The 14,331-nt window shown below is 42.5% G+C and overlaps 1 protein-coding gene across 7 annotated transcripts in view; it reads right to left on the reverse strand.

Annotated features, from left to right (window-relative positions):
* Positions 1-79: 79 nt before the first annotated feature.
* The window catches only part of LOC106565868 (rap1 GTPase-activating protein 1), a 164,895-nt gene continuing 150,643 nt past the window's right edge, over positions 80-14,331 (reverse strand). For 5 of the 7 annotated variants that reach the window (XM_045691752.1, XM_045691747.1, XM_045691746.1 and 2 more), the window contains 11 exons: positions 9,857-10,012; positions 9,515-9,586; positions 9,326-9,412; positions 8,876-9,016; positions 7,750-7,869; positions 5,448-5,557; positions 3,246-3,362; positions 2,832-2,967; positions 2,575-2,686; positions 2,391-2,479; positions 80-1,971 (listed from right to left, as the gene is read on the reverse strand). In XM_045691752.1, coding sequence (XP_045547708.1) covers positions 1,888-1,971; positions 2,391-2,479; positions 2,575-2,686; positions 2,832-2,967; positions 3,246-3,362; positions 5,448-5,557; positions 7,750-7,869; positions 8,876-9,016; positions 9,326-9,412; positions 9,515-9,586; positions 9,857-10,012 — 1,224 coding nt within the window. In that variant the 3' untranslated portion in view covers positions 80-1,887. Of the gene's footprint in view, positions 1,972-2,102; positions 2,151-2,390; positions 2,480-2,574; positions 2,687-2,831; positions 2,968-3,245; positions 3,363-5,447; positions 5,558-6,172; positions 6,254-7,749; positions 7,870-8,875; positions 9,017-9,325; positions 9,413-9,514; positions 9,587-9,856; positions 10,013-14,331 lie in introns of all 7 variants that reach the window. The other 2 variants (XM_045691749.1, XM_045691748.1) reach the window with 2 other exon arrangements.

Here is a 14,331-nt window from a genome sequence, read left to right on the forward strand (position 1 = left end):
ACAAGATAACCAGGTTCCATTCATTGAGAGCAGATGTCTACAAATGAATACATATATCTGTTTAGTTTTACATTCAAACCAGTTGGTGATAGATTCCAGTTGGTGATATCCCCCATGGGATTGATTCCTTATATGAAGGGGGATACCCTCCTACAAAGCAACTTACTTAACACAATCATTAAAAAGGCAACTTCAAGACTTGTCACAGTGTAATTCTTTTTAAAAACCAAGTTAGATTTTCAAAAGGTCAGCAATTCTTTGAAAATGTAGTGCCGGTTTCCACATCTACACTTATGTATCCCCATATTTCTCGATCGAAACTGATGTAAAGAAATAATGACTCTTTATCTGTCTGCTTTTCTAGAGAAGTTTGACTGGTTTGAAGAAACAATTTATTTCCAGCATGGTACTGTACCGTTGACATGGTTTTGCGAGCAGATTTACACCATGCACCATGTATACACATCCAAACACATACTTTAAATCAAACTAGAGGTTTTAAAAAAGTAAACTGAAGACAGTAGTTACTGGACAGTAGCTTGGCTTTGGAGGCTGTGTGCTTTGGTTAGGTCACCTTGGAGGAATGTCTGACTGTGTGGTACTATCTACAGTATGGGACAGTGATGAATACTGATGAGTAATTTAGTTTGGACACCAGACTTTATCAGTAATTCAATATTTCATGTTTTTTTCCTCAGTTTATAGGGGCAATCTGCGATTGCTACATAGATTTTTTTACATTTAAATTAATTATATATACCCATTGATTCTTGAAGACTATTACTTATAAATGCTTCATGCGCTTAGTTCAACTGTCGTACCCCATCAAAACCCCAAAACATAAGCGCGTTTTACTCATTTGTTAGTAAACAAGGTAACTGTAAACAAACACTATATAGCCTCAACATGGTTAAAACTATACTTTTGCTATCATGGATGGTCAGTCCTTGCATCCATAGCACTATCTAGGAATTTGAGAGTGGTTACTTTTATCCAGCCCCATCACTCAGCTGGTTATCGATACAGTGGCGGTGTAAAGACATTGTTATTGTTTGAACTGCAGATTACCCCTTTAAATGGCCTGAAATACGTTGACTATAATTATGGAGTCAGTAAAATATTGTCCATTCATCAACATAACCTGTGAACTGCAATTGTACAGTTTGTCAGGGGAAATGAATAATGGAATCAAAACCAGCAGCAGCATGATGATAAAAGTACCTTCTATCAAAAACATGTAACATTTACTAAAAGTTTCTAGTCAACATCCACCATTACACTCTTAATTGACCATTAATAAAACACAAGGCTTGGTGTGACATCAAAGGATCCGGGACACCAAGAGTAACAAATGTACAGTATCATGGTGGGATGTGAGGTTGATGGGAGCAATAATATCAGTTCTTCCAACAATGACAACATTGTCAACAGGACAACACCCTCTTATCCTCCTCATGCATTCCTTTTTAGCCTAACAGAAAACTTCCCCCGATGCATGATCAACAGATCTCCTGCAACACCAATCTGTCTAATGCTTAAGATCCATCCCTCCCTCCACCTCCGAACCAAAACAAAAACAATGCCATAGAGAGGACAAGGGAGAGTATACTATGAGTTACCACATGAACAGATTCTAATTTCACAGAGCTCACGGAGCAGAAATATATGCAGGCTAAGCGAGCCAACAGACAACAGCCAGAAGCGATACTGTGTGAGTGGCACTCCTTTTGGGAATGGGTGCGGGCCGATCCTCTCCTTCACCCCTCTAGGCATGCTGGGAGTCAGCCACAAAGAGTTGGGATGAGGGAAGGCTATAAGTGCATGTCCATGGACCTGGCTGTTCAGACTGGACTAGCCTTCACCAGGTCTGTCTGTCTGTCCCAGCGACTAGCTCTGCTCCTCCTCTGCATCTGTGGTGGAACACACGTGCGCTTGCTTCATCTCCTGCAGGGGGTGCCTCTTATGGGAATGCTGTGGGAGGAGGAGGGACTGGGGTCAGACACTATCTTTACTACTACAGGTCACACACAAACATCCAAATACAGACATGGGTAACACATGGGCAGTAAGCTACATCTACTGAGTTGAACAACTACAGGTACCTGCTAATGGACATCCATGTAGTGATAAATGGGGAGACGCTAACAGTTCTGGACACAGACACAGAAAGAGAATGACAAGGTTAACCAAGACCACAATTACTGAACAACAATGAAGAGGAAAAGTTTAGGGCATTTATACATTTATAAGCGGATTTATAAATGGTTATATATACCTGTACCTGTATGTAAGCGGAATGAAATCTGTCTTCCAATGTACACAGCTAGTACAATGAACGAGCAGAGATGTTACAGAGGATCTGATTATTAAATTAGTAAAACCAATCTCACCGATGATGACCGCTCTGTCTTGTCTCGGCTCTCCGCCTTTTTGAGCTCTTCCCCTTTGCCCCCCTCAGGCTGCTGGGACCGTGCAGGTGCTGTCAGGAAGGGGTAGACAATGGGCCATCATGTCAAACAAACTCAACTTTTGGTACCTTATGGCAGTATTGAAAACACTAATAAAACAACTCACCTGGAGAGCTGCCCTGGCTGGCGGCACTAGTACTGCTCACACTATCCTCTACCCAGGAGACATACGCAAATGAGTCCCTCTTGTGTGATGTTCCAGAAAAGGACAGGCTCTCCTGGAACAAACAAAAACACAACAGAAATTGTCAGGATCTTTAGCTTTTTGTTCATTTTGAGTGTGTCATTATTATATTGATATGACCTCTATGTGATGGTGTGCTGTATGCTAGTGATTGACGGTCGAAAAAGAGGGGCACCTACCAGTCCTGGGTCGTACTCTTCGATGCCCTCGTTATCGTGTTCCTCCACCACGCTGGCAAAGCTGCTGGCGTTGGACGAGGAGCGGGACAGGTCCTGGGCTTCAGGGATAGACGGGGCCCTGCAACACATGGCCAAACTACACACCTGGGTTACTCTGACGACTCTAACATGCATGCACGCACGCGCGCCCACCCGCCCGCACAAGCACACGCACGCACACACACACACACACACACACACACACACACACACACACACACACACACACACACACACACACACACACACACACACACACACACACACACACACACACACACACACACACACACACACACACACACACACACACACACACTATATACATGTTCTTCAGCATGGGCTTGACAGCACTATTAAGTACTGTCTATTCACCTGTTCTTTGTTGTGGGCATCTCTGGTGAGCTCTGATTAGATGAGTTCTCTGACTTAGGGTCCTGGGAGATCTGTCCACTGTCTGGAGTCCTCTGTGTGCTGGGGGACACTTCCCGACTGAGGTAGGAGGGGATAGAGAGGTATCAGGATGGGCTCATAGACATTACTGCTAATCAGTGGAGGCTCCTCGGAGGAGGAAATGGAGGACCATCCTCTTCCGTGAATTTCATAACAATAGAAATTGTAAAACACTGAAAAGTTAGGCTTTTTAGATTAAACTATATTAAATATATTTACATCACCAAATAATTTCTTAAAACACACTGTTTTGCAATGAAGCTTTACAGTACTCTGTAAGGTAGCACTACAGTGTAGCCATACGACAGCTAGCTTCCGTCCTCCTCTTGGTACATTGACTTCAATAGAACACCTAGGAGGGAGGATCTTGGTTCTCACCCCCTTCCATAGACTTACACAGTAATTAGGACATCCTCCAACCTATCAGAGCTCTTGCAGTATGAACTGACATGTTGTCCACCCAATCAAAGGATCAGACAATGAATCTAGTACTAAAAGCATAAGCTACAGCTAGCTAGCACTGCAGTACATAAAATGTGGTGAGTAGTTGACTCAAAGAGAGAGAAAGACAATAGTTTAACAGTTTTGAACAAATTAATTTCTTCAAAAATGAAGGAGAAGCAAGAGAGAGAGAGACATTTTTTTTCACTTTCACTTACTTAGCTAGCAAATGCAGGTGGCCAGTTTAGCTACTCAAACACCCGGCTCAAACAAAGGGATGCTATGCTAGCTAGCTGGCTATGACTATCCAACACAGCACTTGAACTCTTCCAAGTCAAGGTAAGCTTTTGGTTTTATTAATTTATTGCCACCGGGGCCCGCCGGTGTAACTGCTTACTGACTATACACTAACGTTACTGCATGATTGTAGCAGGTTTACTAATGCATTAGTTCTATTAGCTATGTTGACTAGGACGTTACTTTAGCTAATATGGGGACAACGATGTAGGATGTGTGTAGTGGTTATTACATGGTTTGGCTTGGAAAGGGTTTTCCGCCTGGTCACATACAGCTGATGTGTTGTTCATTAAAGTCCACACACGAAGGGAAAAGGTGAGACGAGGAGAGTGCATAGAGGCAAGAAGGAATATAACGAGGCTGCTATGAAAGTGAACTGTGTTTATGCGTGATCAGGGGTGTATTCATTCTGCCGATTCTGTTGAAAAAGTTTATTTTAAACGGGTGATAAAAATACCTATCAGAGCTCTTGCAGCATGAACTGACATGTTGTCCAACCAATCAATGGATCAAATAATCAGTCTAGTACTGAAAGCATAAGCTTCAGCTACCTAGCAGTGCAGGGCAAAAAATATGGTGAGTAGTTGACTTGGTTATGATATGAAGGTTTGGCTTGGAAAGGTTTTTTTGCCCGGTCAAGACAGCTGATGTGTTGTGCATTGAAGTCCACAAGCGAAGGGAAAATGTGAGATGAGGAGAATGCGTAGCTGCGAGAAGTAATTAAACATTCATAGGCTAGGTTGTAGCAACCTCATGATTGATATCGGGAAAATTTGAGTATCATGTAGTAGCCTAAACCTATCGATGTTACATTGAACTGGGTGAATGGAATATGAATGACAGTCACCCAACATGCTGTAATAGAAATAAGACCATGCTCATGAGAAGAAAAAAAATCCTCCCTCATCATAAACGACACTGACCGCCACTGCCACTAATGCATATCAGTTTATCGATTGGAAGAGTCAAACACCAACACGTCTCTCCAGTCACCTGGCATATCTTTGAATGCCTCATCTCTTTACCCCAAAGGTTGTGTGTTCGAATTGCGTCGGTGACAACTTTAGCGACTTAGCTAATAACCAACTTTAGCTAAACACAACAATGCGTTTTGCAAGAACTTTAGCATGTTAGCTAGCCATACTCTAACACTATCCTTAACATATCCCTAACCTTTAACCTATCCCTAACCTTAACCTACCAGTAACCTGCTAGCTAACATTAGCCACTAATGTTAATGCAACGGCAACACAGTTGACCGCCATTCAAAGTGACTTGTGGTATTGGACCATACTTCTGGTAGGTTTCATTTCTCCATCTCCTTCTATGTTTTCTCTCTGACACTCCCCATTTTCCTCCAGGTAGCCCAAGAAGCCCTCCTCTCACCTCCTCTCCTGCACCTCCTGGATGTTCTCGATCCCGATGGCGCTGCTCCGTCTTGCACTGAAGGGCCCAGACTTCTTCCTGGTGGGGCTCTTCCCAGGAATGATCAGAGACTGGGGAGGAGTGGCTAGGTTAGTCAGCCACAATACTATATTCCTCTAGCATGACTTATATAGTAAAAGACAGAGGCTACTGTAGGGCTATAATACATGACTTGGTCTGTTTTACAGTCAGTGAAAACATGAACTCCATTCAAATAGGCATTTGTTGAATGTCATTGAGATTCTGCAGCACAATGACACAAATGCCATCCGTATTTGATACTTGCTATCTACAACACATGAGAAATGTTATGGGGAGACTAAAATGAAGTGACAGTGGCTTGTTGGTGAAAGACTATTTGAGCTACTCCATCATGTTGATTGAGTGAAAGAGAGGAATTGATACACAAAGGTAATAAACCAGTAATTATTTTCACAGACCTTTCCACTTTTGTGACAGATACTCTTCATAAAATCTTATTACATAAATTAGAGCTTTCTTACAACACAGTGGTTTTACCCCACACTTGAGTAGTAGAAAATGATTGCTTTATAAATGGCTATAAAAATATTGGTTTCAGCAGAAAGCAACAGTAATTGAGTCATGCAAAGAGACATAGAACCACACAAGTAAGCGAAGAAAAGAGCAGAGAAATAGCACATTAGAAGGGAGATTTATACATGAACCTCTTCTATTGTTCCTATCCCTATGGCACTGCCGCGACGTCCATGATACCTACTGGGACTTTTCCCTGGGACAAGTAATGACTGAACCACACAGGGGAGGAGGAAGCAGAGAAAGGGATAAAGAGAAAGAGGATGAGAGCAGAAGATACAATAATACCCCACAAAATGTCATGCAGCAGGTACCATTTGAACAGCAAGGTACAAATTAGAATGTGAGCTCACGGTACACCATAAGACACAGAAGACAGGAAACATATTGAGCACATATTGAAAGGCCATTCATATTGAAAGACAATTCATATTGAAAGGCAATTCACATTGAAAGACCATTCATATTGAAAGGCAATTCACATTGAAAAGCCATTCACATTGAAAAGCCATTTACATTGAAAGCTGGACTAAAGTTAGAGACCACAGAGTACGGAAGGAAGGAAATTGAACAAGATACAGCATATGGGCAGAATAGCCCGTGTAGCTTGGTCTCACTCTTCTTTCCTTGTCCTGACAATGAACAAACACAAGGAGTTTGTCAAATCACAGAGTGAACCGGTTTAAATAGGTAGATGAGAGGTGGAGAGATGGAAAGGAGGGACTTGCACAATCCAAAGAGTTAGCATGTGAGAATGTAGGAAAAGGTCATTAGTAAACCAATAGTGAACCAACAGCTGTTTCTTTGGATTGCATGCCAGAGTACTTGCAACCTTTAAAGTGACACAAAGTGGAAAAAGATGCATGCATACACTTCTTATCCCCACAACTGCCTGTCATGCACAGCTCCATGCCAGACTGGCTTCCTGCAGCGCCCATTTAACACTCATGACAGCAAGGTAACAAGGGAGGGCAAGGTAACACTCATGACAGCAAGGTAACAAGGGAGGGACTCTGGGTAGTCTGACAGCTAAACTCATCTCTTCTCAAATGGCTCTAAGGTTGCCAGAGAAAGCAAATCAAGCTTCACAATCTTATGAGACTCAAAAGCCCACAAAGTCTATGAAGTGGCACAAGGGGTTAAAGGTTCTTTGAGATCATTCAAATAAAATCAACTTTCCAAAAAGCACACCACCACCTACTTCTAGCCTCAACAGATCTGTGAGCAGATTATACCATCATACCAAGTCCAGTTACATCTAACATCTCTGATAACTGGATTTAACTATATAAAATGAATATGATTTAGGGTTGAGCATGACTTTGTATGACACGGAAGACACATTTCAGATGAATGTATTCAATTGTACAACTGACTAGGTATCCCCTTTCCCATTCTCATGACATGAAAATAAACACTACTGTAAAATAAACAGTGGTTCATTTGAAAATGCCATGGAAAAAGTTATGGAAAATGGCAAACTATGGAGGTGACTGATATTAGGGTACCATATATGAAACATTGTGTTTAATCAAGGGATTTTGAGCACAGGTAGGTACAGGCGGTCAATGACTATCCCACAGTGGAGAGAGGATAGTGTATGCAGTAGTTGGTATTGGGTGTTGTTAGAGGAGGGTCAGTGTCTACTACAGGGGAGTCAGTAGACAGGCCCACGTGGGCCTCTGGTAATACCAAAAGGGTTACTTACTATCCCTGGGGTTTTGGGGGTCTCGGTAAAGCTGCTACTGAGACTAGTGGAGACAGTGTGTGGCTTCTTGTTACTGAGGCCCATGGCATCCATAGACTGGCTTCTGCTGCGGATCACCCGCTACAGAGTACAGAGAGAGATGAGGAGACACGATCGGTGAGTGTGTATGGACTCTAAACCTCGCCTCAACCACACTAACCCTGAATTCTAATGATAACCTGTGATTGAGATTGTGCAGGACCGTATGTGAACACTTGAGAGCAGTGTAGATCAGTGAGAGGGAAAGAGTCTAAAAGAGAGAACATGTCTTTTAGTGGAAGAGAGAAGACAGTTCCAGTGCTTCACACTGACAGGTAGGTTTGAATGAAGTCTGAGGGTGGGTTTTCAGTGGAGATTGCATAATAATCCTTCAATGTCTTTCAAGTGTTCAGTAGACTCATCCATGAATGATGTGCAGGGTTGGAGAGAGACTGACAGAGAGTAAGAGAGATGCAGAGAAAGAAAGAGAGTGGAAAAGACAGAGGGAGAGAGAGAGTGAGACAGGGAATAAGAGAGAGGCACAGACAGAAAGAAAGTGGGAGGGACAGAGAGAGACAGAGAAAAGAGAGCAACAAGAGAGAGCGAGAGAGAGAGAGAGAGTGAGAGAGAGAAATAGACAAACCAGAGCCAGAGAGGAAGAGAGCAGAGTGGCAAATGGGGAGCCATGCGGGCAGGCTCATCCGTTCCCTAATGAGAGGCCATTACAGTGTTCGTCAGAGACACACAATCACAGCTCCTCCACTGACATGGCTCACTGCCCTGCCCAAGCTCCGCCACCCTAATGGTAATTGATGGAGGACTTAGAGTCAGAGTGCTGGATGCACATTGACAGGGACGCTCCCAATTCTCTGATCCTCCTCTGGTCACGTGACACAGTGGGATATGATATGGCAACAGCCAATCTTCAACAGCATCAGCGCACTTCCAGAGAGCAAAAACACTTCCTTTTCTGTGCCTTTTTTTTTCATGCATGAATACCCAGAATCCCTTCCAGTAAATAAAGAAAGCATTTATTTTTCAATATTCAACCTCTCTCATGCAGGTCAAGTGCCCAATTAAGCTTGCACCTCGCATAGTAGGGGGTTACCTTAAAGGACTCAAAGAAGCCCCCTCCCCCCCCAGCCCCATTCTCCAGTTTGTCCTCGTCCCCTCCCAGGCCCATCATGGACTGGCTGTTGATGTGTAGCTCTTCATACAGGGTCTCCAACAGGGCCGACCGCGTGCGCTCCTGACAACAACACACACTCATCAGTCAGAGGATAGTGTCCTCAATAAAAATCTATGACATATAAACACTTGTGCAGACAATTTTGCAGGCCTTCAGTATACAATACAATTCAACACATGAACGCACACAGCAGAGACACAAACAACGGAACATGAGCTGATAGTCTGCAAACGGCCATGATCCAGTCATTCACCCTCACATGCAGCATCCACACTAACACAGATCGACGGTACGGTAAATGGTGCAGCGAGAGCAGCGTGACTCCGACCCCACACTGCATAGCATACCGTGGCACGCTCCTGCTCTCACCTCCAGTTTTGCAAACTTCTCAGCCTTGTAACAGGCATACTCCGCATTGATCAGCTTAGTGAACAGGAACTCATGGAACTCATGCCCCTAGAGAAGAAAGGGAGGGAGGAGGAAAGTCTGAATTAATATATGTTGTCCCTCTCATGGGCTCACTTAGTTTATCCATTATTTAGATTCTTGACTTCTCACCTTTTTAAAGATGGCTGGGTCCGGTAGAGCGGGTCCAAAGAAAGGCACATCATCTCTCGCTGTCACAGACACCTGGAGGGGTAGAAGAGAGGTAGAATGTACCCAAATGACAACAGTCCATATGGCATCACTAAATTACATAACACTGACTAGCCTCTATAAATATTTATGAGGCAGGTAATAGGCAGGAACAAGCAGGACAGTTAGTCCCAGTCAGTTACTGATTGATCTCTAATAAGGAATATGCAGGTTGTCTTGGGCCGAGCCTCTATGTATTGAAATAGGAGGCTTGAACAGGTTTATAGACTGCGAGGAGTCCAACTATCCCTCGGCTAACAGTACCTTGTACGTGACGTTGTCTGAGCAGGCATTCTCCACCTGCACCACCACGTAGGCATGCAGGAAGTTGGAGGCTATCATGTCTGGCACAAAGGGTGTGTTTTCCTCCTGAAACAAGATGGCCACGATGTCGTTGCCTATGTGCCTCTTCCTCTGCAACTGCAAACACAACATTGTCACCATTATGGATATAAACTTTACCACTACATTTAGGTCAGCCAAGAACACCTATGTAGATTAATTAAATAGGTAAATACTCCACTAAATGCATAGTCTACTACAGAAACTATTTGTGATTACTAATTGTAAGTATGAAACATCTCACTACGAGCAGTTTTCATAAATCAGTAGCGGTCATGTGATGCATATTGAAAGGCATAGGGCGGCCTATAACCCATTCGGTGATTGGAGACTGAAAAAGACAGGACCTTTTTCCCTGTGCTGTGATTATAGGCCTCTGCAGCTTAGCTTCCTGCTCTCTAACATGTGTTGACTCACTGATCAGTCACCAGTTTCCATGTTATTCTACACACCATTGTGAACATGGGGGAATTATTCTATACAGCAGGGCCACATGACACCTGTTGATGAATGACATGTACTGCAGGGCAAAGTACTGTCAAAAAATAGCACAGAGCATATTGATTGTATGAATAAAACATTAAGGCAAATATATATTTTCAGGGCTTTATGGATTTTTCCTCTCTTGTTAGCTGCTGAATTGCTTTATAGTTGTGTATTTTGCCACTGTGTTTTACACATGAAAACAATCAACCATTTGATTCAAGCTCTGAAGAAATAAGGAAGAGTTGTTGTTGTCATAGAGGCTTTATCTATTTAATAATCTCATAAAAAAAACTAAAGTGAGAGACTCAGGACTGATCACCTGAGGCAGATGTAAGGCTCAAACAAGCCATTTTATACAGTAGTATCATTATGTTGAGCAGGGTTCTTGTGTTGCATGGTTGGTCAGTGGGCAGTCTGAGGCCTGTTGTTGATGTTTGTACACGCACGCACGCACGCACGCACGCTAGTAGGGGCCAGATGGTACCAGAACATGCATGAGAGCAGATGGACAGCGAGGGAGTGAAAGCTGCCATGTATAACCATGGTGAAACACAGACATTCTATAATGAACTCAACACAGGCTCAACGCCAGGTCAGCCTCAGCTTTAGACTGCTAGTTGTTTTCCTTCCTCTTCCTCTCAACACATTGTGTCTGTTCATCTTTGCCTTTATGTCGTTGGTGTTACAGTGAATCTCTGATCGTCTTAGCCTACAAGGGTATCTCCTGTGTCTTTACGTGTGTCTGTCTGTCCACATAGCTCAGCTCTGCTGCTCATTCATCTCTTGAGAATAAGAGTCTCATTGGGAGGGTTCTCCCAGGGGGGCAGGTGAGGTAGCTGAGGTCATTCAAAGCAGCAGGTGGAAGCATCAAGCCACCAAACTGTGTCCTCAAATGAGAACTACATGTTGCCCCACATTTATCTTCATGGTGGCAACTTGTCATGAAGTGGCAACTTGTCATGAGAAATAGCCCCTTCAGGTCAAAGCAGACAGGTTCACTGAGCACACCAACAGGAGAAAAGAATAACAGTGAAAATAATAACAGTTTTGTTCATGGTGGCTAGCCCCTGGGGATTTTTTCCCCTCAGATTTTACAAACCGGTACTGATTATACAGTGATGTTTAAAAAATATATATTTTTAAATGTATTTATGAATTTTCAGTTTACAAACAGACAGATAATGACAGCAAACAATACATTGAGAATACCCCCCACCCCTCAACTGGAGACACATTTTTTTTTTAATAACAAAACTACAGAACACAACATTGCTCTTAAGGAATTGGCACCCTGCTTCATTGATATTTGTACAGTATAAGGACTATGCTCGGCATTAGTGGGTCAGGGTTGGTTGCAGGTTGTATGTTATGTTTCCCATCATCACGTGAAAGATACGCGATAAAGGGCTGCCATATCTTAACAAATGCATTAGATCTGCCAGAGATATCATGTCGAATCCTTTCTATATGTAGCAAGCTGGTGACTTCAGCTAACCAGGTTTTAAAAACAGGTACAGTCTCCTTATTCCAAAAACTTAAAATGTTTCTTTTTACAATAACCATGCCATATTGTAAAAAAAATTGTTCCCAGTGGGTTAAAGTCATTAGGTGCTGTGACCTGCCTAAAACAGCAGTATCAGGGACTTGTATGAGGTTGCAGCTGTATACTTCTGAGAAACACTTAAAAATATCCTGCCAGAATGTGTGCAGTTTGGTGCATGACCAGAAGAGGTGACCCAGGGTACCCTCTGCAGATTTGCACTTAGGGCATTTTGGAGAGGCCGAGGGGTAGAATGAGTGTAATTTGGTACAGTAATAGTGTAGTCTGTGAATCACTTTGTATTGAATACGTTGGTGTAGGGAGTTTATCGAGCACAAGTGAATATCTCGAAGGCAATCAGCCCAACAGTCATCAGTACAGGGGCGGAAATCCCGGTGGGGACGGGGGGGACACGACCCCCCAATCCTGGGAAAAATATGATTTGTCCCCCCCCACTGAAACATAACTATGTAATTTAAATAATATTAATAATACGCAATGAAAGCAATTGTGCTGATTATAGACACTTAATAGCGCGTTTTTAAGTTTCAAAAGATTGCGACCCCCAAGCACTTTGCCTCACAATGGTTTGATCCACTGCCAGTTCCTTAGCTTGCTACGTAACTGCCGTGAGGTTCATCCAGTCAATCGCGCACACACACACTAGCTGAATATGCAGAGCTAGCGCGCAAATATTAACTATTAAGCTAGCTAGTAACTATTCCATTTATGTGGCGTCGTCAAAGATTGAATCAGCATGCAGATGATGTAAGTTAGTGCTTCAAAGTCCCTGTGATAAGGTTAGCGATAAACTGAAGTCCAAACTGAACAGAACTACACTCTCATCTACCATTGTCTTAAATATATTTAATGGTCTCGTTGCAAAAGCTAAATTGTCGCAAGGGAACTTTTATTTATTTAATTTCACCTTTATTTAACCCGGGTAGCAAAGATTATAGCAAACACCACTGAAACTGAATTGGTGCTCGCTAGCTTTGCAAATTCAGCTATTGTTGGAAGCCAGCCAATATGAAACAAACTATTAAAATTACAAAAGGTTGCAGCATATGTTGTGTAAATGGTGAACTCATACAGCTGTCAACTCTTGTCATTTTAATCCGTTTCACATTTGCTAGCTACCTTTTAGATCGAAGCCCATATAGAATGATTGAAGATGATAGAAGCCCATCTCCTACTGTAAATAACCTACACACTGTGTGTGTAGCCAGCCAGGTAGAAAAATGGCAGAAAAATAAAAGACGGATATCAGAGTATTTTTCAATACACCAAAACGCATAGTAAGAACCCTAGTAGCCTAATATCTCAAAGACTAGTTGATAAAATGTTCATAAGAAAGAAATGAAATTCTAATGGAAATGTTTCACAATGATGTCATTAGGCAGAGCAGGCAACAGATGGCACACAGACAGCAGAGTTGGGGACAGATATGCAGGGACAGACTGGCAGAGACAGGGAGTCTCAGGTAAGTTTGTTGAGTCTTTGTTTGGCAACATTATGAAAGGTTCTCAATTTTTTTGACTTGTAAAATAGGAACATAATTGGAAAATGCCATGGATACCCCCACTCTCAACTTAAACTGGTGACTGAACTAAGATTTGTTAGAGGCAATGGTATTGCTGTTGTGATTAGTTGTGTAGTTTTGGGTACCGGTAGTTAGGAGTACGGCAAACACCTTATTTCTTTGGTTCCTCAATATACATTTACCATATTACAATGTAGGCTATGTGTTACAGCACTACTTTTGGTGTCCCCCTCAGGAATTACTCTTGAGAAAATTTAATGTAATTGTCCCCTCCAAAGTGGATATCAGATTTTCGCCCCTGCATCAGTAATCTCCATACCAAGGTCTTCCTCCCAGGTCTCCTTCAAATGTTGTGTGGATACAGAGTAATGTGCTGTAAAGTGATCTTCAAATCTGGAGATCAAACTCTTGGAGCCAGGGGCGAGGTTCATGAAAATATACAATTCGTGGGCAGGTGTAATTGCCTCAAAATGTGGTATATTTAAGCGAAAGTAGTTTCTTATCTGAAGAAGTTAGATGCGGGGAGATCGTACATTTCCCTCAACTGTGTGAATGTGGCAAAAATATTATTGATGTAAAGGTCTACAATAGTTGTAATGCCCTTTCTCTTCCAGAATAAAAACTGTTGTCAGTTAGTGAGGGGGGGACGCATGGTTATGGCAAATAGGAGTACAGACAGAGGTCTCTGGGAGACCAAATGTTTTCCTTATTTGATACCGAGTTTGTAATGTATTTTTTATTTTTTTTTGCATATAGTTATTGCCAGTAATACCTGTAGGGGATTTAGTTGATGAAAAGAGAAGTGCTGGAAGAGAGGTGTTGTGTATA

This window comes from Salmo salar, chromosome ssa12, assembly GCF_905237065.1.
Source record: "Salmo salar chromosome ssa12, Ssal_v3.1, whole genome shotgun sequence".
NCBI classification, from domain to species: domain Eukaryota; kingdom Metazoa; phylum Chordata; class Actinopteri; order Salmoniformes; family Salmonidae; genus Salmo; species Salmo salar.